This window comes from Anser cygnoides, chromosome 1 (assembly GCF_040182565.1).
Source record: "Anser cygnoides isolate HZ-2024a breed goose chromosome 1, Taihu_goose_T2T_genome, whole genome shotgun sequence".
Lineage (NCBI taxonomy): Eukaryota > Metazoa > Chordata > Aves > Anseriformes > Anatidae > Anser > Anser cygnoides.
In genome coordinates, this window is record NC_089873.1 from 149,596,369 (window position 1) to 149,621,025 (window position 24,657).

The 24,657-nt window shown below is 39.1% G+C and overlaps 1 protein-coding gene across 1 annotated transcript in view; it reads left to right on the forward strand.

Moving 5' to 3' along the window:
• The window catches only part of COL4A2 (collagen type IV alpha 2 chain), a 139,686-nt gene that overhangs the window by 84,993 nt on the left and 30,036 nt on the right, over window positions 1-24,657 (forward strand). The window contains exons 4-21 of the mRNA XM_048080798.2: window positions 4,047-4,181; window positions 4,264-4,308; window positions 6,440-6,556; window positions 7,244-7,315; window positions 8,894-8,929; window positions 9,028-9,090; window positions 11,413-11,448; window positions 12,113-12,154; window positions 12,709-12,783; window positions 13,865-13,909; window positions 15,087-15,146; window positions 15,925-15,969; window positions 18,567-18,620; window positions 18,889-18,955; window positions 19,722-19,823; window positions 20,225-20,380; window positions 22,175-22,267; window positions 22,604-22,770. Of these exons, the coding sequence (XP_047936755.1) occupies window positions 4,047-4,181; window positions 4,264-4,308; window positions 6,440-6,556; window positions 7,244-7,315; window positions 8,894-8,929; window positions 9,028-9,090; window positions 11,413-11,448; window positions 12,113-12,154; window positions 12,709-12,783; window positions 13,865-13,909; window positions 15,087-15,146; window positions 15,925-15,969; window positions 18,567-18,620; window positions 18,889-18,955; window positions 19,722-19,823; window positions 20,225-20,380; window positions 22,175-22,267; window positions 22,604-22,770 (1,410 nt within the window). The remainder of the gene's footprint in view (window positions 1-4,046; window positions 4,182-4,263; window positions 4,309-6,439; window positions 6,557-7,243; window positions 7,316-8,893; window positions 8,930-9,027; window positions 9,091-11,412; window positions 11,449-12,112; window positions 12,155-12,708; window positions 12,784-13,864; window positions 13,910-15,086; window positions 15,147-15,924; window positions 15,970-18,566; window positions 18,621-18,888; window positions 18,956-19,721; window positions 19,824-20,224; window positions 20,381-22,174; window positions 22,268-22,603; window positions 22,771-24,657) is intronic.

The following is a 24,657-nucleotide window of genomic DNA, read 5'->3' on the forward strand; positions in this document are numbered from 1 at the left end:
TGAATTAGAGACATAACTGTGTCCCATGCAATGCCGGCTTTGGAGTATTACAGTTCCCTGCAGAAAGCTATGCACAGATTCAATAATTACAACCATAACCAGCATTTTGTCAAAAGTTACAACTGAAAGTTTACATTCATTCTGTCTGCAATCTGCTGCCCCAAAAATGTAAGCAGGTATGAACTAAAAAGGCATTTTATATGTCTCAGGTGGGTGAGTGGCTTCTGGAATTGGTTTGACCTCCCTTGGCTTTCATTTACTTCAATGTAATAATGAAACGACCTTTTCAGTATGCAGAATCCATGGTTTACTTTCTTTGTGGAAGGAACTGAAATGTTTCTTCCCAGAACCTCTCAAGATTAAATTGAAACTAGAGCCAACTCAAATCCCTAAAATTGAATTTGAGTAATTTTTCTATGTTCTTCACAGATGTGTGAGATACTTTTCATCCTTTTTAAAGGTTCCTTTCCAGATTTGTACGTGTGGGGAAGGATAAACTAGCTTAAGTATTTAATTAGATTTTAAAATTTTGCAGTGTGATGGAATTTTTTAACTAGATAAAAATCTTATGCAAGAGCATAAGAATAGATACTGAGATAATGTTCTACAAAAAAAAAAAAAAAAAAAGAGCCAACTGTGTATCTTTTAGAATGGATGAAATATCTGTTATTTCCCCCCCCCCCCCCAAAAAAAGGCTGTTTCATGGTATACACTCATTTGTACTCACTCAATCCCTTTGCACTTAAAGTCAAGAAGTTAAAGTCAAGAAGAAGTGGCATCAGAAAAGGCTTCTTTTTCCTGACCTTGGAGCTCACACTAATGAACTTGTTAGTTCCCATTTAAATCATTATTCTAGTGCTTCTAATCAGCAGCTTTCCATTTGAGGCAGGTAACTAAGAAAAGTATGGCTGTTGTGAACATGGCTAGACAAGGGTCTGCACCTCCATAGGATAACTTAGAGATTCACTGATTTTAAAAGACTGAAAACTGCTTATGTGGAGAAAGCTGCATCTGTAGTAGCCAGCTGTGACTGGTGTAGGGAAATGAGCTGCCACTTGCTCAGATGTGTGTGCCTCCTGCCAACAGGAATCATATATTGTGTATGTACTCATATAAGCTTTTTTTTTTCTCAATTTGTTGAATTCAAAAATGGAAATATGTTGGCCTTCTAAATGGTAATAGTCCCCAAGAGCAGGCTTGCTTTACAAGTAGGGAAGCTGTATGAGGTCGGGCTTGGTTGTAAGTACAGGAGAGATCATCTTCTGTGGTGTCAGCTCAAACAATAGTCCATGGTGTCCTTTGGTAATGCACCTAACCCACCAGTTCTGTCAAATTAATCATACTGGTATAGCACCATCAGGGATCCATACTGGTGGCTTGTCCCTGAGGAAGCACATGTAATTCACACTTCATACTGGTTCATTCCTAGTCTTTTTCCCAGAAAAAAAAATGCACTGAGCTCTGTACTTTGTTTGATTATCTCAGTTTCTCGGTATGGACTGGTTTGATATTATATAATGGGGTTTAAAATATAAAAAACTACTGAAAATACTGTGACAGCTTTTTTCCAAAAAGATGGTATGGAAAACGATGGGCTTTTTTTCTTCTTTTTAACCAGAAGTACGCTATGTTTCAGTCATGGTTTATGTTTTACAGTTTATGATAATAAGACAACTACAGTATATATAAAATTTAACTACAGATAGATAAGCACTAATAAGGCTGGGCAGAGAAAGGATTGTGAGCAGCCCTGAGGAGAAGGACCTGGGGGTGTTGGCTGACGAGAAGCTCAACATGAGCCGGCAATGTGCGCTTGCAGCCCAGAAAGCCAACCATATCCTGGGCTGCATCAAAAGAAGCATGGCCAGCAGGTCAAGGGAGGTGATTCTCCCCCTCTGCCTTGCTTTTGTGAGACCCCACCTGGAGCCCTGCGTTCAGCTCTGGGGCCCCCAGCACAGGAAGGACTTGGGTGTATTCGAGCGAGTCCAGAGGAGGTCCATGAAGATGATCAAAGGGCTGGAGCACCTCTCCTGTGAAGACAGGCTGAGAGAGTTGGGGTTGTTCAGCCTGGAGAAGGGAAGGCTCTGGGGAGACCTTACAGCGGCCTTCCAGTACCTAAAGGAGGCCTACAGGAAAGCTGGGGAGGGACTCCTTGTCAGGGAGTGGAGTGATAGGACAAGGGGGAATGGCTTTAAAGTAGGAGAGGGTAGGTTTAGATTAGACATTAGGAAGAAGTTCCTCACTCAGAGGGTGGTGAGGCCCTGGCACAGGCTGCCCAGAGAAGCTGTGGATGCCCCATCCCTGGAGGTGTTCAAGGCCAGGCTGGATGGGGCTTTGGGCAGCCTGGTCTGGTGGGAGGTGTCCCTGCCCATGGCAGGGGGTTGGAACTGGGTGGGCTTTAAGGTCTCTTCCAACCCAAACCATTCTGCGATCTATGATTCTCCCCCAAATCCACTAACTCCAGTGAAACCAATAGCAATAGTGTATGTAACATCCCCCATGAATATTGGGAAACATGGATTTAATTATTATTTTTAATAATTCCATAATTTGGAATTATTAATTTATAATATTTTTATAATATAATATTTATAATATAAATTTAATAATTATTAATCCATAATAATTTAATAATTAAAAATTCCAACCCAAACCATTCTATGATTCTGTGATTCTCTGGATAGTTGACAGTTGCATTTTGAAACTGTGTCACAAGTGGGCCTATCCTTTAATAGGAGAACAAAAGTTCACCTAAAATCAATAAAGCAATGTTTGCTAGCTTGACTACTGCTGTCTGAATACAAAGAAGTTAGGATTAGGGTATCTTCATGTTCACTTCTTCAAGTCCCTAAACTGCCTTCTTTCACTTCTCAATGACAATCCCAATGACATTAAATGAAGTTGAACAATTGCATTTCTTGGAGAGGGATTCCATTCATTTTTTAATTCTTTCTTTCCAGGCATGGGTGAGAGCGGAAAAGGAAGTAAGCTGTTGTAGGAAGATGGGATAGTATATATTTTACACTATTTTAATGCTGTTACACTATACATTTTATACTGATTTTTTTAACAATTTGTTTGTATAAATACATACCTATTTGTTCATGTTTTGCTATAATTCTTGCTTTGCGAGATATTGATGATGTTGCAGAATGGCCTGTGAAAATCAAATTGCATTTTAAAAATACTTTCATTAGAATTTGCTTCATTAGAATGTCTTGTTAAATGGTGCTTTGTGCCATTTAAGCATTTCTCTCCAGAAAAGACTGTCAATTTATTATTACTGTCATTAGTGCAGTGAGTACCACAAAGCATACAAAACATATGTGCCTTGGTGACACTGCATTTGGAATGGTTTTCAAATACTTTGGTTCACGGATCTCAGACATACTGTCACAGCCCCATTATTTAAACCACCATTGTGTCATTTCAAAATGATCTTTTTTTCCCTGTGATGAGCCTTGTGATGTTGGCAGTCAACAGAAAATTATTTTTAAACAATGTTTGAAGTGGCCTGAAGAGTGTCATTAGGGCTGTTCTAGCAAACCAGCTCTGGAAGGGAACTGTTAATGACAGGGAAACCCACATGCGACACTTCAACCTATGTGGATGCCACACCCTAATGGTGTGTTGTCTAATCATTTTCAGGCTCCACTGTTAAATAGAAATACCATCCCAAAAAGGCAGAAATTCAGGCAGAAATTCATGACATTCAGTATCAGCCTCCTTCTCTCAAGAAGTCATTCTCCCTATTCCAGACAAAACACTTTTTCCATGGAGTAGCAGTGAATGTTTGAATAGTGAATATTGATTTGTGAGTTCATTTCCATGTATTGATTTTGTCATGCACAATGTAGTCACTTTGCTGGAGTTTATGTATGGTGTTTCCAGATGACGTTCATCAAAGAGTCTGCTCTACTGAAATGAAAAGAGTTTCTGTTTATTTTCTCTTGAAGAGATTGACTACACTGCAGGAGTGATAACTAACCCAGCTTCACACATCATAACTGTTCCTAAATAAATGCTTTTTTTATTACTTTTACCAGGGCCAGCCAGGACTCCTTGGATCACAGGGGTTCCCTGGACCACCAGGATTGATGGGGATCCCAGGAGTGCAAGGTCCCAAAGGTCACAAAGGTGAAAGAGGACATCCAGGAATAAGTGGACCCAAAGGAGAAATGGTAACTTTTGAGTATCAGATGTTTTAGCTAATGAGCAAAATATTAGACAGAACATCATTTTAATTGTGCTGTTTCACTCTAGGGGCTAAGAGGAGTCACTGGATTCCCAGGGGCAGATGGCGTTCCTGTAAGTATCCGGTTACCTCATGTTTAAGAAACTACCAACTGCAATTATTGCAGACTGGTTTAATGCCTTTGTACTTTAATTAAAGTCTCTGGGCTGAATTCTGCATCGGCCACGTACGCGCTGTTAAGCTAAGGGCATTTGCTAAAGTAAGTGGAACTGCAGATGCACAGCAAAAGAATAGAATCTGTGCTCCCGCTCATTCCCTCTGATAATTAAGGTCCGTTTGCTTTGTCCTTTGGAGAAATCCCCTTGTAAAAAGGGACAAAAACGGAAGGAAATTTCTTGTGTCCCTGGAGGTTACCCAGCTAAGTATGTTCTTTTGTAGGAAAGAGCTGTGAGATAAGTTCTCTACATCTCCTAGGGTAGTGAGCAAAGGACACCAGTGGGTCATGCCTTAATTATTTCAGAATTATAAAGTACATAGAAAGACCAATACATGTAAGAATACTAACCATTGTTACTTGGTTTATATCTCATACAGCTTGCATGAGATGGTCTTAAAAAAACTATTTATCTCAAAAACTTTGAACAAATTGTCCAGGTCCATGAAACTGAAACATTCAAAGAGGAAAACTGGGTAAAGTTCACAGCACAGCATTTTCCCAGCTTACACTCCTTTACATCTTGTGTCATAAAATAACAAAGAAATCTGAGTCACTGGAATCCCTGGACAGAGTTCCCAGGCTTGGGTTTCCTTTGTAGTGCTCCCTGACACCGGGGCCTCACTCTGCAACCCACACATCCACATCCACTCTGCTTTCACCCTTTTTGTTTCCTGAAGAGCTCTGTATCAAGTTTCAGGGCTTTCTCTCACACACTCTTCCTCCTCTCTCTCCTTATCACTCTTAAAGGAAGAAGAAACCTCCTGTAGCCAAGGATCTCATTTGCCCCACCACATCATTGAGTTGTTTCTCAGTGCTCTGTCTTCCCGCAAGTAAATCACTCTCCTCTGAAGCTCCATGTTACTATAGCTGGACCGCTTCTGCTACCTGAACAAGTTTTCTTTTTTAGCCCTGCCTCCATGACCTCTGCAATTGCATTGTGGGGGATAAATGCTTTCAGATACCATTTGAACCCGCATGCATCCTCAAGCCCTCCACACTTCTCACTTGATTATGTTCTCCAACCAGTTTTCTTAGGCCAAAGCACAACACTGACCATGGCAAGAAGAGAAGGCAAATAGTCACATATATGAACTGTAACAGCAAAGTGGTGGGATGTGGGGCTAAAGGCCAAGAGAGGAGGGTGGCAAACCTGGGTCTGTTTTGGAGTGAGGAATGTGAGTATTTGATGGAGCTAGGTGAGGGCATGGACAGATCTCATTTTCTTCTAAGAAAGTGAGCAGAAGCAAAAAGAAAGCCCTTGCTCTAGGTAGTGAAGAAGGAAGAAATTATTCTGTTTATGTTAGTTTCTGTGTTGTTTTTTTTTGTTTGTTTGTTTTCTGACTGAGCCCCCTGGAAGAAAGCTGCTCAAGGGCAGATTAGCTTTTCATCAATCCCAGTGCAAAGCAATCGTAAGTGCAATTGAGGTGAACATAGGCACTGCAATGGAAACTCATTTTAAGGCAGGAGTAACTTTTTCCTGCTTTCCTGAGGCATCTCAGAGGCTCAACGTGGAGCTTCTTTAGTACCCCCAGTGCCCTTAGTTTGAGCCCATCTGATCTCTTCCCATCTCTGTACTTACAGCTTCATCATGACACCCAACCTAGCTCCAAAGGCATCACTGACTTTTTTCCTAGCTTGGAAGCTGTTCAAAGCCAGTAATGAACCTTTCTTCCCACTCCTCCAGTGTGAATCACTGAAATTCTTAACAATCTCAGTTCTTGGTGGCTCCCTGCACAGCAGTCTCATCTGGCTTAGTTCTCTGGTTAACAGAGACTGCATTGAACATAGCTTTCCTACCCTTTCTGAAAGGTCCTTCACTACTCATTTTTTTCATACTGTCTGGGGCATCTGGTTCAAGCTGCAGCTATATTAAAAAAAGGCACTGTCTGTTTCTTTCTTTGAAAATCATAGTTTCCCATGGATCCAAGTCTTGGGCTTAATGTGAGAATGTCTAAATACTGTGTGACTACAGGAAAAGGAAAACTAGAAACAGATGGATAGATAAACACTTTTTTTTTCCTCAACAGGGTCATCCAGGGCAGCCAGGATCAAGGGGGAAACCGGGTCATGATGGCTGTAACGGGACAGTAGGTGACCCTGGCGACTCAGGAACTCCAGGACTCTCTGGTTTCCCCGGTACCATTGTAAGTAGGTGACAGCAAATGAAGTGAAGATCATTACTGAAGCACTTGCATTTTGTGCACGTGTGTGTTAGAAACTGATGGGACACCTCTTCGTAGAGATCCCTTTTGGCGCAGTGCAGCATCCTTGTGGACCTACCCAGATGAGCTTCGTAACACTTAGGGCTAGAAGGTCTGCTATACCTATCATGTAGGTCCTGCAGGGAGGTTGCTTCAAGAAATCCTGTACAGCTTTATCCAAAAGCAGTGAAAGAATATCAGACTCACAATTCCTGATGAAAGTAACATTTTCCTTCCCTACCCATGCCCAACATACTGGCTTTCCATAGCATGATACGTAGGATCATGCTGCAATGAGCAGTGGAGCTCTTTGATTTACCAGCCCATGTGTCAGCCCTGAGTAGGTGCAGCTGCGGCTCTATCTGGCAGGTGCCATCCCATAATATCATTCCTAAGTAACAGGGAATTCTTCCCCCTGTATTTTAAATCCATTCCTTTGGGTACCACAAGGGTTTATACTTTGTTTGTAAACCACGACTTTCCAGAGTTAGACATAGTCTCTGCCTTCAAACAGTGGTACATATATGCTCATGAAAAACCTTACAGATATTTTGCATTACTCGTAACTGTTTATGAATTCACAGATGATATGAAAGCTTACTTTTTTCCTTTTTTTTCGGTCACATCCAGGGAGTCCAAGGGCCGAAGGGCCAGAAGGGGGAGCCCTACATACTACCGCCAGACATTGCCAGCCGTTACCGGGTACGTGTGTCACTCCCGCGAGCTGATGGATTTTCGATCAACGCTCAGTACTGTTTTTAAAACAGGTGATGGAGAGTGAGTTTCCCTTACATTCTGGAAGACGCATTCCTAGAGACCCACTTAAATTCTGTGTAGGTTTTGCCAGGCGGCTTCTGCTGTCTCTGGTTACAGCAAAGCCTATCCAATATCCAGGGAGGACATGTCCACTCACTTACTTGCAAGGACTTCCAGTCTGCAGGTTGATTGCAGAGGTACTGGACAAGGACATAAACATGTCGATTTTAAAAGGTTTGTAACATTGTACTTTTAAATACAAGTGCAAATGTTGTAGTTCAAGTCTTACCCTCTTTATTCGATGACTACCGTATATCATTCCTGGTAAAATCATTCCTTTCTCACCGTTTTCTCCACTGAATGATTCCATTTAATATTATGATTCTTTCTGTATAACTTCCATGTAGGAGTTTGGTTGACTTGTGATAATATATGCTTCAATGTATTATTTAGATATTTAGTAACCCTCAAGTATTCTTATAGGTGCCCTTACTCTATCTAATCCTAAAAACTTTTGTGATCACTTGAGTCTTTTTCTCATATGTATAGTTTTGTGTAATTTGAAAATATCAGATAATGATAAGTGGTTACATATACTGTTAGAGTGTAAACTGTGACAAATTTAAGTACAAAGATGCATCAGAGCTGTACTCGGCACTGGAATCTGCTAAGTTCATTTAAGTAAATTTTATGCCAGTGATGAATGCCAAAATATATTTTTCTTTTGACTTTTTTTAATGGAATCTTTTCCTTTCAGAAACTTTTTAAGTTCTCTTTGCTCGTTAGTAGTAATTAGAGAACTACTCAAGTATTTATAGTCAAGAATAGATATTGGCACCTGTATTCATTTCAAAAAGTACTTGGTTCCACAGATTATTCCATTAACTAAACTCAAATTATCTAGATATATATATATATATAAATAAAAGTTAAGATGATTGAAGGTGTCTGGACTGAATACTGTATTATTTATGGGCTCGAAAGGTCTTTGCACTAGAACATTTTTGGATCCAATTTCCAAAAACATTTCAACATGTACTGCAGTTAAAATATGTGGTCACTGAAAACGGTATGTTCCAAGAGCTTCTCAGTGACTCAGAAGAGAATCAAAACGATTTGGTAATTCCCATGCAACTCATGAAAAATCAACTTGTACATTTCAGCTAAGGTTGTATCCCTAATTAAGCTACTGATTAGATGGGTCTTTCAAAAAGGAATTAAACATGGCCTGTTGTCCATCTCAGCCTTGCAGTTTGGATCCCTAACCTCACTAGCCATCTTTGTACCTTCCAAGTATATTGTATGTAACTATACTGTATAGAGAAAGTATAAAATCAATCCATGATAAAACACATTAGGTTATCTCAAAATATTCATTGAATATATCTGTACATAAGGATTTATATGGAATATATGCTATGATTTTTAAATAGCTTTTGGAATAAGAAAAAGTTAATAAGAAAATATTTTATTCAATTTTGTGTATAGTATTTACTGCATTTTTTACTTCTTTGTTTTCTTTAGGGAGAACCTGGGGATCCAGGATTCAGTGGTTTTCCAGTAAGTAGTAGTATAGCAAATGTGATAAAGTGTCAACAGTAACTGATATCAAAACAACATGAATTGATGTTTTGGTATTTTCTTTTTTCAATTTAAAGGGACCTCCAGGTATATTGGGTGTTCAAGGACCTATTGGTCCAAGAGGAGAGCGAGGAAGACCAGTAAGTATGCTTAAAATATTTTCTGTAGGAAATTAACCTAATGAAAGAATCATCTCAGCAAGATTCATTATGTTAAACTGTAGCATAGCAAATGAAGAGAAAAAATGAATTTAGAAATAGCAAGTAGGTGCCCTTGGATAGAAAACCTTGAAAAAAGTACTAAGACACTGATTCTACAGTGATGAGTATTGCACAAAGTATACTTTCTTTCACCCTGTATTACCTGAGGCTCTTGATTTATATTGTATTTCTTTAACCTCCTTGAAAGAGTCTTCTTTGTAAAGATTATTGACTGCAGTCCATTTAGGTATCTACAGCCCCCTACACTGAGATATCAGGATCTAAATATGTCATCTTTTCTTCTCATAAAGGATGTGGTTATCAGCTATCCATACTTCCTACAGGAGATTGAATAGATAATTTTCTTTATTAGTTTTTACAAGACCATTTTATTTTTAAACTTTTTTTCAGTATTTTTTTTTCAAAAGTCAACATTTACAGCACTGGAGTTGACAAATGGCGCTGACTATTTCTTTGGAAATATTGTGTTCTCTACAGATATCATTTTCTACATTTCTTGTTTACCATGGTTAATGGTTTTATGGGTGAAAAGCAGATGTTCAAATTCAGTATATTTTGTTTTATTTAGGCTTGATTTATTTTCCTGTAAGAAACTTTATAGCACTTGCTTACTTTTTTGTCTTTTTATTTGTCAACATTTACTTCAGACCTGCTCTACATCACTAATTTTGGGGCGGAAAAAAATCAAATTCAGGGCTTCTTACAAACGACCTCCATAACCTTTTTTCAGGGACACCCAGCCCCTCCCCACCCCCCCACAAATAAATAAATAAAATAAAATAGAATAAAATAAAATTCTAGGACTAAATTCACAGCATGCTAAGCCTCTCCAAAGTTAATTTTCTGCAGTGTCTGCTTTATCACTGGGGGTAAGCTGCATCTTATCTTTCTCCTCTGAACCTCCTGAAAGGAAATCTTCTCAGTCCTTTACTTACTTTGTTCCTAGAGTGAACCCATTAGTTTCATGAGCTTCACACAGGAGACCCAGCCTACTATTCCCAGGACACTGTGTTGGATGTAAGATGTAAGGAGTGACAGAACTATGCATTTTCTAAGCCTCATGACTACATACCTCTGGTTACAATCATCACAACGTCTCTTTTGAACACTCTGCCACAGTAGATGGATACCCACCATCTCCACTATTAACGAAATGGTTCAAACTATCTTTATCATCTCTGAAACTGTGATTGACCTGTGGGAGGGACCTGGGAAATGCTTCCAGGTTTGCACTGTTCCTCATCCTCGAGTCCTAGATCCCACATGAAGGCAAACGTGGCTCCTCCAGATGGCAGCATGCCCGCACAGTGCATCTGCCCTGTAGATTAGGCAATGGCTCACGGACTCCTTGACTAACCAAAACTGATTTAGACATTGTTTTGTCAGAACTAGTCTACTGTGTATTTACACAAAGACACATAGCAAAGGAGACATATATAAGTTTAGGTCTCACCTGACTGTCATGATCTTGTTTTTTGTAAGTTTGGGTTGATGTTGCATAACCCAAATTGTACCCCCTTTGGGGCTCAGCAGGTGGACAGTTCCATTGACAGCTGTCTCGCTTTTATTATTCCTCTTATTCACAATCTCCTTCTCTGAAAAGCTTGTGCTTCTTATTCACCCCACCTCTCCCACATTTGACAGAGTTTTTAATGCTTAGAACCCTTTGGAGCCTATTAACTACCCTAGTTGACTGAAGCAATGTAGGTTTTCTGTCCAATTAATAGCTTTACTTACTGCTCTTGCAAGACTTTATTGTAAGACAAGCATTTATGTCTGTTCTGGTTTCATTTCCCACCATCTTCCTTTTTCATTCTGTAAAATACCAAATTGGTAATCTGATATACACACATGGTAGTTTAACACCCTTTAAACACCAATGCAGTACCAAGACACTAGTTCAGTGAAGTGCTTAAAGATGTGTTTAACTTTAGGTATGAAGTTAAAATGTTACTAAGTCAGGATCCAAAAGCGCAAGTTCTTATTACTTGATATAAAACCAGAATTTCATTATGTCTAAGCTGAGAGACTTCTATTCTGTTAGGAAAGATTATTGTATGACTTAGGAGAGTATTTTTCAGATCAGTAAACACAGCTAATGTATCAAGAATAGTACATTGAGCACTAAGGATTACACTATTTTCCAAATATATGCTTTTATTTCTGGTATAGAGTAACTGACCCGCATGCATCGATTACAAAGTGACAAGTAACTTGCTCTCGCATATTGTGTTTCCCTAGGGACCACCAGGGCCCCCAGGACCACAAGGACCACAAGTAAGTCTTTGTTTCAAAGCTGTTCATGTTGATTTTGTGTCATAAAGGTTTATCCAAGACCCACTTGGAGGAAGTAAAATAAAGAACCACAGGCTGCTCCAAAGGCTGTGTAGCACAAGACCTTCTGTGTTGGCTGCATACCACAAGAAGTTAATCTTACACTGGGATCGGCTGCCCTGAAACGATTAAACCAGTTCTAGAGCCAGATTTAATTTGCTACTGTAGTCACAGTAGCTTCCCATGAACAGAGAATCCTTGCAGTCTGCACAATATTCAATTATATCTCAGTGGAAAAAAAATATGTTAATTGTTCTGACCCACCTAGGTATTTTTATTTAACATTTGGTTCCATTAAAAAACTTGCAAAAGAAGTGCTTGATCTTTTCACAACATTACTTAGTGAATGACTCAAAGTCTGTTATAAGAAGCACTGGTAACATGAGATTTCAATTAGAGTCATCTTTCTGATGTTTACATCTATAAAAATACTTCTAAATCTCTAAAAATACTTTGAGGTAAAACTAGATTATTGCTTGTTACTCTTCTGCAGTGGCATTCTACGGAGTTCTAAGTCTGAAAAGGCCCTTCAGCGTGTTTAAATTTAAATTTTACATTAGAAAACCAGGTTGTACTTTTAGTAAATCTTGACCTATTGCTTTTGCAGGGCAACAGGGGCCTTGGCTTCTATGGAGAAAAAGGCGAACAGGTAAAGAAAAACTGATGAATTAGTATCACTACAGGACAGGATGATGTTGTTTGCTATTGATAAAGGAATCTATTTTAAATACGCTCTTAGTTGGCAATTATATTACATAATTATAATAGAAAAGCAAACGAATATAGCTTTGAAAGCTATATTTGATAATCTCCATAACAAATGTCATAACTGAACTAACTTTTACATCTAACTTTTACATTAGTCTTGGTCTAACTGTGCCTTCATTTACACCAACACAAATCAGAGGTGACATTTCCAAAAGTTATAGAGCCAGACTACTTTATATAAAGCAATAGCCTTTACAGTTATTCTGGAAGCATACAGGGAAAGAGCACGTATTGCTTTATGTTTATCCCAGCACAAAGTAAACTTGTTTCTTGCTGTCAATTTATTTAGAGGTTTAGAACTGTATTCTTAGCAGGGGAAAATCTGTATCCCTCTTTTTCTACTCATCATTCATTCCATTCATCAACCGGTGTTGATCAACAACTTGACGAGATATTGTAACTGTTAGTAAACGTACCCTTACGTTTTCACTGCAGGGACCCCCAGGTCCACCAGGTCCACCCGGGCTTCCTACAAGAGAACTGATGGGTGTCCCCTCTGACAAACACAAGGTAACTACAGAATATTTTCGCAAAATGTGAGAGGAATTAAGAGCTCTCTACTATCAAAACTAAAATATTGTACAAATGTGCTTTTACTATTGGAGAAATCCTCTACAGCAAGATACAGTTTATTTTCATCTGTTTTCATCTGTTGCTTCTTACTGGGAGCAGAGATAGTCATACCTCATATAGGTATGTTCTATGGTGAGCACCAATGTCCAGACCAGTAGTTTTCAGTTCTGAATTTGAAGCTACAAAGTTCACATGGCTTCAGAAATATAAGTAAACTGGTGATACTGAAAGATGTAAAAATATCTTTGGTGCCAAGATGGAATTTCCACGACTAAGGGGAGATGTGAGCTACCTGTCTGGACAGTCTTTGTAGTCAGTTTAGAGATATAGACAATATTGTGAGTAGGTTGCAATTTGTGTCATCCTAAGAGGAATTCTCATACCTGATCAGACAATTCACAGATAAGCAATAGGTAAAACGTGGAGAAAGTGGATTTATTTATTGTGCCATTAACCAGACACTCATCACCCAGGAATCTTATGAACAAGCCTGGAAATAGCTTACAGTGTTCATATTCCTAGAAACATTTTCAGAAAAACTATGAAATATATATATATATTTTAATGCAACTTGAAAAGAAAAGAAAAGAAAAGAAAAGAAAAGAAAAGAAAAGAAAAGAAAAGAAAAGAAAAGAAAAGAAAAGAAAAGAAAAGAAAAGAAAAGAAAAGAAAAGAAAAGAAAAGAAAAGAAAAGAAAAGAAAAGAAAAGAAAAGAAAAGAAAAGAAAAGAAAAGAAAAGAAAAGAAAAGAAAAGAAAAGAAAAGAAAAGAAAAGAAAAGAAAAGAAAAGAAAAGAAAAGAAAAGAAAAGAAAAGAAAAGAAAAGAAAAGAAAAGAAAAGAAAAGAAAAGAAAAGAAAAGAAAAGAAAAGATGCATTTCATATGATAAACGTACAAATAAAGAACGTAAGAGTGGTGGGTTTCCTCTTGAAAAAGATTTGTAACTTCGTGTTGTAAAAAAGTTAATAAAATGTAAATTGGAATGCCTAACATATCTGAACACTTTTTCTTCATTTTTAGGGTGAAAGAGGAGAACGTGGACCAAAAGGGGAACCTGGACAACCAGTAAGTCAAGTGGAGAACAACAAAGACAAATAATACCAGAGTTAATACTGGTGCATTCTTTGCTGAAATGGTGCAATACAGAGCAACACAAACAGGGGCACCAGTTCTGATGCTTTAGGAAATCTAAACAACAACGTGATACGTAAGAACTCCACAGCACAATCTGTTGTTCTCGTCTTGCTGGTTTACCAAAATACAGTTTTCCCTCACACATTTTTTTTAAATTTTAGCTTTAACTATTAATGAATCTCATTACTGCTGATGGTCTGCTATGTTAAAAATTACATTAAATCCCATTAAATATATATGTAAGGAAATGTTCTCAATCCTTCTCAGTCTGCTGCCCAGCACATACAAACTTTTGGCCTCATAGGTCTGTTGACTGAGAGTTTATCCCATGTGTTGCTCTATCATTTAGGGCTGTCAACTAAACTTGACCGAATGTGGCTTAATTAATTCACATGCAAATTCTAGTCTGTCCAAATAGCTTTGCTATTGAGTGGTTCTTTTACTTCCTAGAATGGTTTAAAATACAGTCTTCACCAACTTGGGATGCCTCACTGGGCATTTTGCAGAGCTTTATTTTCTCAGATGGTCTGGTTAACTTCCCAATGAGGTTATGGCAGAAAGCTACGGTGTGAGCCCTGCTGCCCTCCGTATGCACTTCCTAGTCATATTTTTAGCTGATGGTCAGATTTTATACATGCAGAATTTTGTTGTGACTCTATTAGGAAAACCACAGATTTTATCTTGATGTAGCAGAGTGGGATATGCTTCAGATATGTTTCTCACTTTTTTTTTAATAGTAGCATGCCTGTATTTGCCAAATCGTTCTCTAAAGCTATAATTTGGGCATACGCTGAGTTGCTTAATTAGTTGTATAGCTGAACAATTGCTTTGGCTTCTCTTCAGAGACACAGTTATAGAAGAAATAAAGAAGGAGGAGATGATAGGAGGGAAACCCTGTCCTCTGCCTAATGGTCTGATCCTGCTATTGTAATGAAGCAAGCATGTTATACTCTACTTTAAAGACACTGGTTCTTTCACATGCAGCTATAATTAGATCATGCATGTTTTACAATGATTTTTTTTTCCTTCTGTTTAGCTTCCATAAAATTGTTAATTTTTTTTTGCACTTTATATAGAAAAATGTTAAACTGAATGTAATGTTTCCTAGGGTATACGGTACGCTGGTGAAAGAGGTGAAAAAGGGGTAATGGGCTTCTCAGGACAAAGGGTGAGTCAATCCTTAAACGTAAAATTAGTATTGCTAAATGTGCAAGTCCAATCTGAGACTTTGCCTTTAGGAGCAAAACTTAGATTAACAAGCGACAGCCATGAGAGCTCTTCAGCCCATGTCTTCCAAGTTATGGGAAGCTCTGAAATCCCTGGTACAGGAAAGGAAAAATGGCATTTTGAAATGGTAACAGGAGGAGGGGCCCACATGACTCACAGGTTTGGCTACACCCTTACGGGGAAGCCTCATGCATCACTCACTCAAACCTGTGCTCGCTCACCACGGTTCCTTCCCTGATCCCCAGCGTAGTCTTCATTTCACCGTTTCCACCTTAGCTCTCTTCAAACTGTGTTCAACAAACATGAGTTTGACTCCAGTGACCCCAGAAAACAATAAATAAAATAAATCCTACTACCTTGTAGCATCTATGGATGCTTCTCTGGGGGCACTGTTTCTAAGGTGCTTAAACAGGTGCTTAAACTAAGAACAGTACTCAGCATATATTTTTTTAAAATCTCAGCCACTTCAAAATCTTCATGGTCAATTTGTAATCTCCCAATTAAGAGAGAGAAGATAAAAATCTAATACCGGAGTAAATTTCAGATCTTTCCTGTTTGCAGCATACGTGAATCACGTTGGAAAAGTATCTGAACTCTGACTGCTAGTTTTAGAGCTTCAAAATAATTGTCAAACTTATTTTGGCTAAGAAATAATAATGGTTCTTAAAAGATTTGTTATGATGTTACTTATATTTATTAATTTTAATGTGCCTTCATAGGGACTGCCTGGTATCGATGGCTCTCCGGGACTCAGTGGAGAAAGAGTGAGTATTGCATACACGTCTGTTGTTTCCAACACACATGTAGGCAATCTGTCTGAAAAGTAAAGTGTAGAGGGCAAATTCTGCCTGTAATTCCACCAACTGTAGTCTAGCAGGCATCATCTGGATTCATCTATCATTGTAATTTTGGGTCAGTTAGTTTATCATCAGTGAGAAAAAAAAATGGTCCTGTAATTAAAGGTCATTTTTCCATTTCTACGTGAGCACATTTTAAAAGTGCTGTGGGGATTTGTTGTTTTCATTGCTTCCTTTACTGCTACCATGATTTCTATAATTTTCTTCTTAGATGCAAAAAGTTACTATTTTGAATAGCTTTCCACAGACACACAGACATGGCTGAGATCTGAGATCTGTGGTCTATGCTACATCTTGGATATCAAAAAAAAAAAAAAAAAGGAAGGAAACTGATAAATACACCATTAAATCTCTGTCCCCATGGAAACACACCCAAATATTTAAAATAGCATTGTGTCAGACAAGTAAGAGCTCATACTTTCTGTTTATGCTCAGAAAAAGGCTTCTTCAGTCAGCATTAGAAATCACTTCCATGAAGTATTCAAATAACTATGAACTGCATGACTTTTCCATGCTTCTCCATCTTTAATAGGTTTATGAATTTGTCCTGCCACCAAGGCACAACAATAATAACATGAAACACATGGGACATAAAGCACATGAAGCAATAAAAGTAACTGTTGTGCAGGTATTCAGTTGATCACAAAACTTGGTGGTGTGGCAGGGAATACACTACCAGTAATACATGTGTGGAGAGTGATGCAAAACCCATTAAAGCCAAATGATTGACCTCAACTTAGGTTTCCACTTTGGTCAGAAATGGTCAATGGCTTCCCTTTATTGAAAGTAAATTTTGGCAGCAATTTTAGTGAAATGTACATTGGTTTGGACATGCATGGAAAGGAATAGTTCTGTTGTGTTTTTTTTTTAGGTTGGATATTAGGAGAAATTTCTTTACTGAAAGGGATGTGCGTCATTGGAACAGGCTGCCCAGGGAAGTGCTTGAGTCACCATCCTTGAAGGTCTTCAAGAAACATGTAGATGTAGTACTAATTAGCATAGTTAAGTGGTGGACTTGTCAATACTAGGTTAAAGGTTGGACTAGATGATCTCAGAGGTCTTTTCCAACATGAATGATTCTGTGATTCTATGAATAGGCTGGTCGGTTTGCTGTTCACAATAATGCCCTTTTTGTTGTTTTTTGAATGATTTGATTCTTAAGAAAGAGAGGATAGTTGCCTTGCCTGCCCACATTACATGAAGTATTAGTTAATTAGGAAGCTGCTGGCTTCACTTCTAGACCACCAGCTCCACCTAGCGTAAAGAGATTTTACATCTGATACTTAATGCTCCTTTTCTGATAGTTTGCAGTATAGTTGCCATTACAGAAAGGTCCTTGATGCCTATGGTTCAGTTCATGGTGTCTTGCTGAGAGCAGTGGAATTGTGCTTTAAAATTGTGTAAATATACTATTAAAATTCATGCTCCATGTAGGAGTTGTTCCGATTGTGAGAATTGGGAGATGCTGTTTTAAAAATGCTGGCTAATAATCTAACTAGTGTGAATTCTATAGATCTACTGGCTTCAGTGAAACTGCTTTAGTTGATATCAGTTGAGGACCTGGCCAGTGTTTTCCACTAAAAGCTCGCCTTTTTAACCCCAGTCCTTTCACAGAGCACATACCGGTATTTTCTATAGAGAACAAAGGATTTTAAGAAACTGAGTAAAATGCACAGGTTCTGATCTCTTCTGTATCTGCATCACTGAAATCTGCACTCTTCTTTGTGCACCTGCAGCAGCTGAAATATGTCCTTGTGATTGGATGCATTGTGTTTTACCATGTGTTTTAATGCACACACTTGGGGTTTCAACCACTTTAAGTGAGAGAGGTGGGTAGGACCTTAGACACTGAAATGTTTTCTGTGGTAGGTAGGGATAGAAAATTTCTCTGGGATACAGCATGCCTGGGGGTAGGAGAGGTAGATGAAGGCATGTTCAGGGGTGGTCCCAAGTTCTTCTCTTTGAGCCAGGGGACCTCTCTTTGGCCAAACCAACTACAACTGCGTGGAAAACAGCAAAGAGGACCTGTGCACTTCATGCTATTTTGTTGCTTGCTGTTTGCATTCCAGTGAAGATAAGTGCACTCATAATGATTCAGACTCATTTAGTTTTGGTGAAACAGGTTGGCATGTTCTGGCTGCCCAGCCCATGTTCCTCAGGGTTGACCTGCACTGAGGACATCCTCCTTCTCCTCTCCCACCCTGCAGTGTCCGAGGGAATGGTGCGAGTGTAGGTGCTCCATCCCTCTGCACCATTGCCAGAACCTGTGCCACAGCAAGTTCCTCTGGCCTTTGATGGGAGCTAGGTTTGGTCCAATGGATGGAACATTAAAGCACGAAGAGACTTGATAGTATTACCTGAATCGATACACACTAGGAAGCAAGCTGCTCAACTCTATTGCATAGTTTTCACAGTAACATCAGAGGAAGCCAGCTGCTGCAGACCAAATAATTTTATTGTCTCTCTGCTAAAGGAAAAGTCAACCCTTTTTATGTGTATTACAGGGTTTTTCAGGACCTGATGGCCTACCAGGTGGATACGGTCCTAGAGGAGCCAAGGTACTACTTTAATTTCATTTGTTAGGAGCCATAAACCAGGTGTATTTTTCCTTTTTCTTCTCTGTGATGTAATAACAATCAAAGAGTTTGTTGTCACTGTAGAACTAGTCACGTTGTTTGTTAACTTGAAACGTCTCAGATTTCTTAAAAGTTTCTGTAGTGTTTTTGGAAGTTTGTTTATTTGTGTTTTGTGGGCTTTTGTTTCAATTTTAAAAGAAAATCTTCAGAATAATGTGCTTAAATGCGATGCTTCAACTTCTGTTAACAGGGAGAGCAGGGCGAGATGGGTCCTCCTGGACCCCCTGTCTATGTTCCATACCACATTCCAAGAAAAGGTAGGTCTCTTTTGCTTAGATTGCTCATCTTAGCCGTGTTTTACCACCTGCTACACAGATCAAAAGAATGAAAACCTGAGAATTCAACTCCTTCAGAAACTTTGGTTTGCTAAGCTGTTCCAGAACGTATAATTTCCTTCCAAGAGAGACCACTAATCACCTTTTTGCAGACAAGGTGGCTTCTTTGTCTCTCCTGCTGAAGCTGGATTGCTATACAAAAGGCATCCATGCATTCCTGAGTCCACAGAGAGAAAAAAAAAAAAAAAAGCGTGACTGTTGTCCAGTAAAAGGAAGAAAGGGAGAGTCTGTGTTCTGTGTCCTTTTTCAGAGTCTCTGGATAAAATGCAGCACTGGCAGCTCATTCATCTAACCTAATGTTTTGTGTTTAAAAAAAAATAAGAAAAACAAACAAAAATTAGAATCTTTGAGGAATAGAAGAGGATTTGTCTTTTTCCTTTGTGTGATAAATTTCTTTAGTGATCTTTTCACTAGGCTTGTTGTGCCTGCTGTCAGCTGTTGTGCAGAGTTGTCCTGGCTCTGTGTGGCCAGACTAGAATCACATCAAGTGATAAAAGTTCGGAAAGGCCAAAACTTCCAAGGAAAGGAAATTTCTTTCTTTTTCTTTTTCTCAAAAAAAAAAATTCTCAAAATTTTAACATTTTGAGAATTGCAGTAAGCAGCGGTCTGCAGCATACCACAAGTCAGCATTTGTGGTCACAAACAGCATCACACTAACGTGTTTTGTGGAACTGGGGATATCTTTCAGGTACAAGAGGTGAACCAGGCTTTCCGGGTGCTTCTGGACTACACGGAGAACCAGGAGAGCAGGGAGATCGTGGGCTGCCTGGTCCTCCTGGATTCTCTGATGGTAATACCTCAGTAACAGTTGTTCCAACAACTAGACTTTATAGCAAATTTTAACTGGTACAGGATTGAGATGGAGAAAATACATGTGCACTTGGTGAAATATGTGGTGCAGAGTAGTAGATAACTAACTGTGAAGTGTGTTTTGTGTTCATGCTTCAGCCCGGAGGGCTCTGGCAAAACAACTGAAGTAGAGATGATGACAGAGCCTTGCTTCAGGACCTGCTATTGATTTGCTCAAGTGAAAAGTGCGGTTACTATTTTTTCTGTGCATTAAAATGTCTCCATTTTTCCTTGCATGCTACGTGCAGTTGCATGAACTGTCCCTTCTGTTACATTACAGCTCCTTGTGCAGCATTGTTAAGAAATTGTTCTGAGTTCTGAACAATTCTGCTTCTGTTTCAGGAGATGCGGATAAGCCAGGTTTACCTGGAGAAATGGGACCAAAAGGTGAAAAAGGTGAATTAGGATCTCCTGCTTATCAGGCAGGCCCGCCCGGGTTTCCGGGTAAGCACGGTGAACCAGGGCTCCGTGGTCCTCCTGGTCCTGCTGGAATTCCCGGTAAGTGCAAGAAGAGAGGTGAGGAGAACTCATGGGAACACCATTGCTTATCTTAAAGATCGTTGTTGGCAAAGCAAAGTGAAAAAGTAGGTTGAGGGAATGAAACAAAACGGGTGGTGGGGAGACACATAGGGTAGAAGTGTTGTCACTGATGAAAGAAAGGTTTGCATGATTTTTAGACATTCCTGTCAAAAATTGAAAAAGAAGTCTGCTTTGGGCTGGTGGAGGGATATGGACATGCTTAAGCTTGCATTCTGCTCAGGTAAAAATAATTTTCACAGATGAAATTTCAAACAAAAGATGTGTGCTAGTACTCTGGGAAGAGTGTCCCAGTAAGTATGCAAGAGATCAGAGCTAGATTGAAAAGGGTCTGGAATGGAGAACACTGACTGTAAATAGTAAGTTTAGCAAACAGAGGTTAAAATGAGAAGTTGTGGAAAAGTTCGTTTTTTGATCTTCACCAGTACAAGAAAGATGCTAACATAGTAAAGGGAGTCTTATGAAGGATGAACAAGATGTTTAGGGAGCTAAAGCGTGTGAGATGGAAGGAGTGGCTGAGGGAACTGGATTTCTTCCTTAGCCTGGAGAAGAGAAAGCTAAGGGGAAATCTTACTGCTATCTTCCTGTACCTCTTAGGAGGTCGCAGTGAAAATTGAACCAGACACACCGAGAGTATAAGTGACAGGGCAAGAGGCAAAGGTCATGAGTTACGACAGGAAATTCTGCTTAGATATTAGGAAATCCTTTTCCACCATCAGGGTGGTCAGCTGCTGGAACAGGTTGCCCAGAGAGATGCTTCAGCTTTGGAGATACTCAGCTGAACAAGGCCCTGAGCAACCTGCTCTGATTTTGAAGCTGGGCCTGCTTTGAGAAGGAGGTTGTACCAGGTGGTCTCCAGAGGCCACTTCTGACTGAGGTTGTGTGAAAAGCACCACACTGCCACTTCTGACTGAGACTGTGTTGTGCCTCTGTGAAAAGCACTACACTGCAGTGCAGGAGCAGGAGTGGAGAAAAGGATTGCAGGAAGTAATCCAGAACAGTTGGTCTGTGGTACTGCAAAGTATGTTGTGCTGAGAGATAAAAGCAAAGGAATTCAGGGTGTAAGAGACCAAAGAATGGAAAGAATCATCCACCGTAGCAGGAGAAGAAGCAATGAGGAGTAGGGGGCTGGGAAGAAGTTACAAAGGTCTGTGATAGCAGACCTGGGTCCTGGGGCCGTGTGTGTGTCAAGGCCATGTCCTGTAACCATGCTGAAATGAGGTCTGAGCATACACATTCCCTGAACCCCTCATGCTGGTCTCCAGCCAAGCAAATACATGTGCTCCAGCCAGTTCCTGGTCACTGGAGTGCTCCAGCCATGCAGTGCAGTCATGGCCAGAGGGACAAAAAGCCTGACAAAGCTGGTCTGGGGGGACTGTCCCTGCTGAGCAATACCAAAGGTGGATTCTTTGCAAGCAGATGAAAGCAAGCAGCGTTAAGGAATGCAGAGACAAGCGAATGGCCCTGTTGGAGTAGGTGGTTGTGTCAGTACAGACAGGCAAGCAGGATGAAGCTTGGATAAGTAAGGGGGCAGAGGGACCGTTAACAAGCAAACGGAAGTTACTGAGAATAGGTTTGGGAAGCTGTGAGGAGGGGGAGACAAGACAAGACAAAAATAACAAGCTGGATTAGACAGTCAGTGGCATTAAGGGTTACAGAAAAAAAGGCAGATGCAGCCCATCTTGAAGAGGGAGGAAACAAGAAAAGTAAATCTAAAATACATTAACTTATCTTTTTATTCAATTACACGTCTAGGTTCTCTCTTTGGATTAAAAGGACAGGAAGGGACACCAGGTAGACCTGGCACACAAGGTTACCCTGGGCCAAGAGGACAAAAAGGACCCAAAGGTAGTTTATAATACGTAACTATAAAGATGCTCTACTGTTATGATGCTATTTACTGTGTATAAATATAAATAACTGATGTTATTTACTGTGTAAAACTTCTATTGTATTCAGTTTTAGTTAAGTTGAATTATGACACACTCAGGGAGTGATGAATTTGATCTGAGGCTAACACAAGTAAAGGTGTTAGTGTCTTATAAGAAAAAAATAAGCACTTTTCCCAAGTATTTGATAAACTGCTCAAGTATTTTCAAGTACATATATATATAATGGGTACAGCTGAAAGTGTATTTGTTGTGACAGAGTGTTCTTTCTTCTCTTTCCAATCCATGTCCTTAGGCGAAGAAGGGGATTGCAGTAAATGCCTTCTGGGTGATGAACTCCGAAGGGGCTCCACTGGCCCCCCTGGCCCGCCTGGTTTTCCAGGAACCCCTGGCCAGCCAGGGAGAAAAGGAGAACCTGGTGATCAAGGTCCACATGGTATTCCTGGCTACCCTGGAGCAAAAGTGAGATATTTGTTTCTTTGACGCAGTTTTTTATGCCTACTGAAAAATTAAAAACAGCTATTCTCCATGGGGAAAAAAATGATGAAAAGTACTTTTTTCTGTACCGCCTCAATAGTTTTCAGATTGCTACAAAATACTGAAAGCCAAAAGATGCTAGGATGGGGATTAAAATGGAATATTTTGAGAAGAGCAAAAGATTTCCACATAATCCAAAATATACTTTCCATTTAAACAAAGCTGTTTCAGCAAAACACTTTCAAGCAGCTGTAGTACTGATTATGATCTGGCCAGAAGGGTAACAATTTCAGTAGTTCCTTCAAATTGTTTCTAATAAGATGCATATGTCAAACGGATTAAATGTAAGGTTCCTGTTTATAAATACATACGGTCTTCCTAAAAAACACTGTCAACAGCCCTGAAAAGAGTGCTTTGCTAATAATAACAACGTAGTACTTTCAGTTAGTGCTTTTGGCTTTCTGAACATAAAACAAACTCACTTGCAACTATCTAGATTTTGTTGTTTTGTTGTTTTTTTTTTAGAATTAAAGTAAAATAAACATTGGCTTGATTGTTGCTGTAAAAAAAAAGTTAAACTTTTTTCTGAAAACTCAAAATACTTTTATGAAAATTTCTGTTTTCTTTGAATTGTGAAAAAAAATGGCAAAAGTATTTTTGAAACATTCAGTGTTGAAACTTTGGTTAAATTTTTCAAATTTGCAAGATTTTTTGCCTTTGAAATGAATGATTTCTGTTCCAGAAATCCCAGAATTCCAGAATTTAAGACATAGAATTCTATCGAATTAAGACATACACAGACATGTCATATTATAGCAAAATATCACCCAGCAGCAAAGCACCTTACCTCAGCTTTTGGTCTGCAACAAATTCAACATAAAACAAGTTACCTTAGTTATTTTTGGTCCATATTCTTAGACAGAAGTGACTGCATAATTCTTTGAGTTTGTTCAGTAAGTTTCATGTACAGATAATAAATACATTTCATTTAAATCAGGTCTTTGTCCACTTAACGAAAATAAATTTTTATCCCAACCAATGGGCATTCTTTTCTGTAGACACAGAGAAATTAGAAACAGCTGTAAACCATTTCAAAAACACGTTATGTGCTAAATTGCATTATGCACATCTAAATGTTGAAAGCAAAAAATAGCAAAGTGAACATCATAGTATTAATGCAGTGTTATTGCTGAAAATTTCTGCAGTTATATAGTCAATGACATAATTCAGCATCATATTAAGTTCCTGGGTTTTCTTTTGGCCTATATAAAGCAAGGTTCAAAAGAAGCATCTCTGCATGGGTGTATAGATGGGGCTTCATTGTCCACTGTAGCTGGAAAATACATACAGGTAAAGCAGGATCCTTTTGCTCAAATTTGGTCTCCCCCTTTAGACTTACGAAGTGTGAACCTGTATTCTTGAGATGACTTGCAGCTGAGATACAGTTTCCATACGTGCTTTTTACCAATGCTTTTTCCACCATGCTTTTCTTTTTCAGAGAAGATTGGAGAATATCAGTAACAGACAGTGATGCAAAAGATACCGTATTAAGTAATTTATGGCAAAGGAGTATTTTAAACAAAAAATAAATGCACCAGGAATTCCCTTCATTCAATGTCTGCCTTGGAATTCAGTAAAAGGAAGATAGGGAAAAATGACTGATGGAGAACTGATGCAGTTCTCCAGTTGCAGTCATCTACAGGACTCGAACTTACGAAAAGCCACAGGTCTCCCAATGACATCCTCATGCAGAAGCACCCTACCATGGCACACAGACTTCGGTCCTAGTTTGTGCATGTTAATAAAGATTCAGACACAAGAATGGGATTACGGGAGAGGAAACCATACACAGAGAGTAACAGAAAAGCAGTA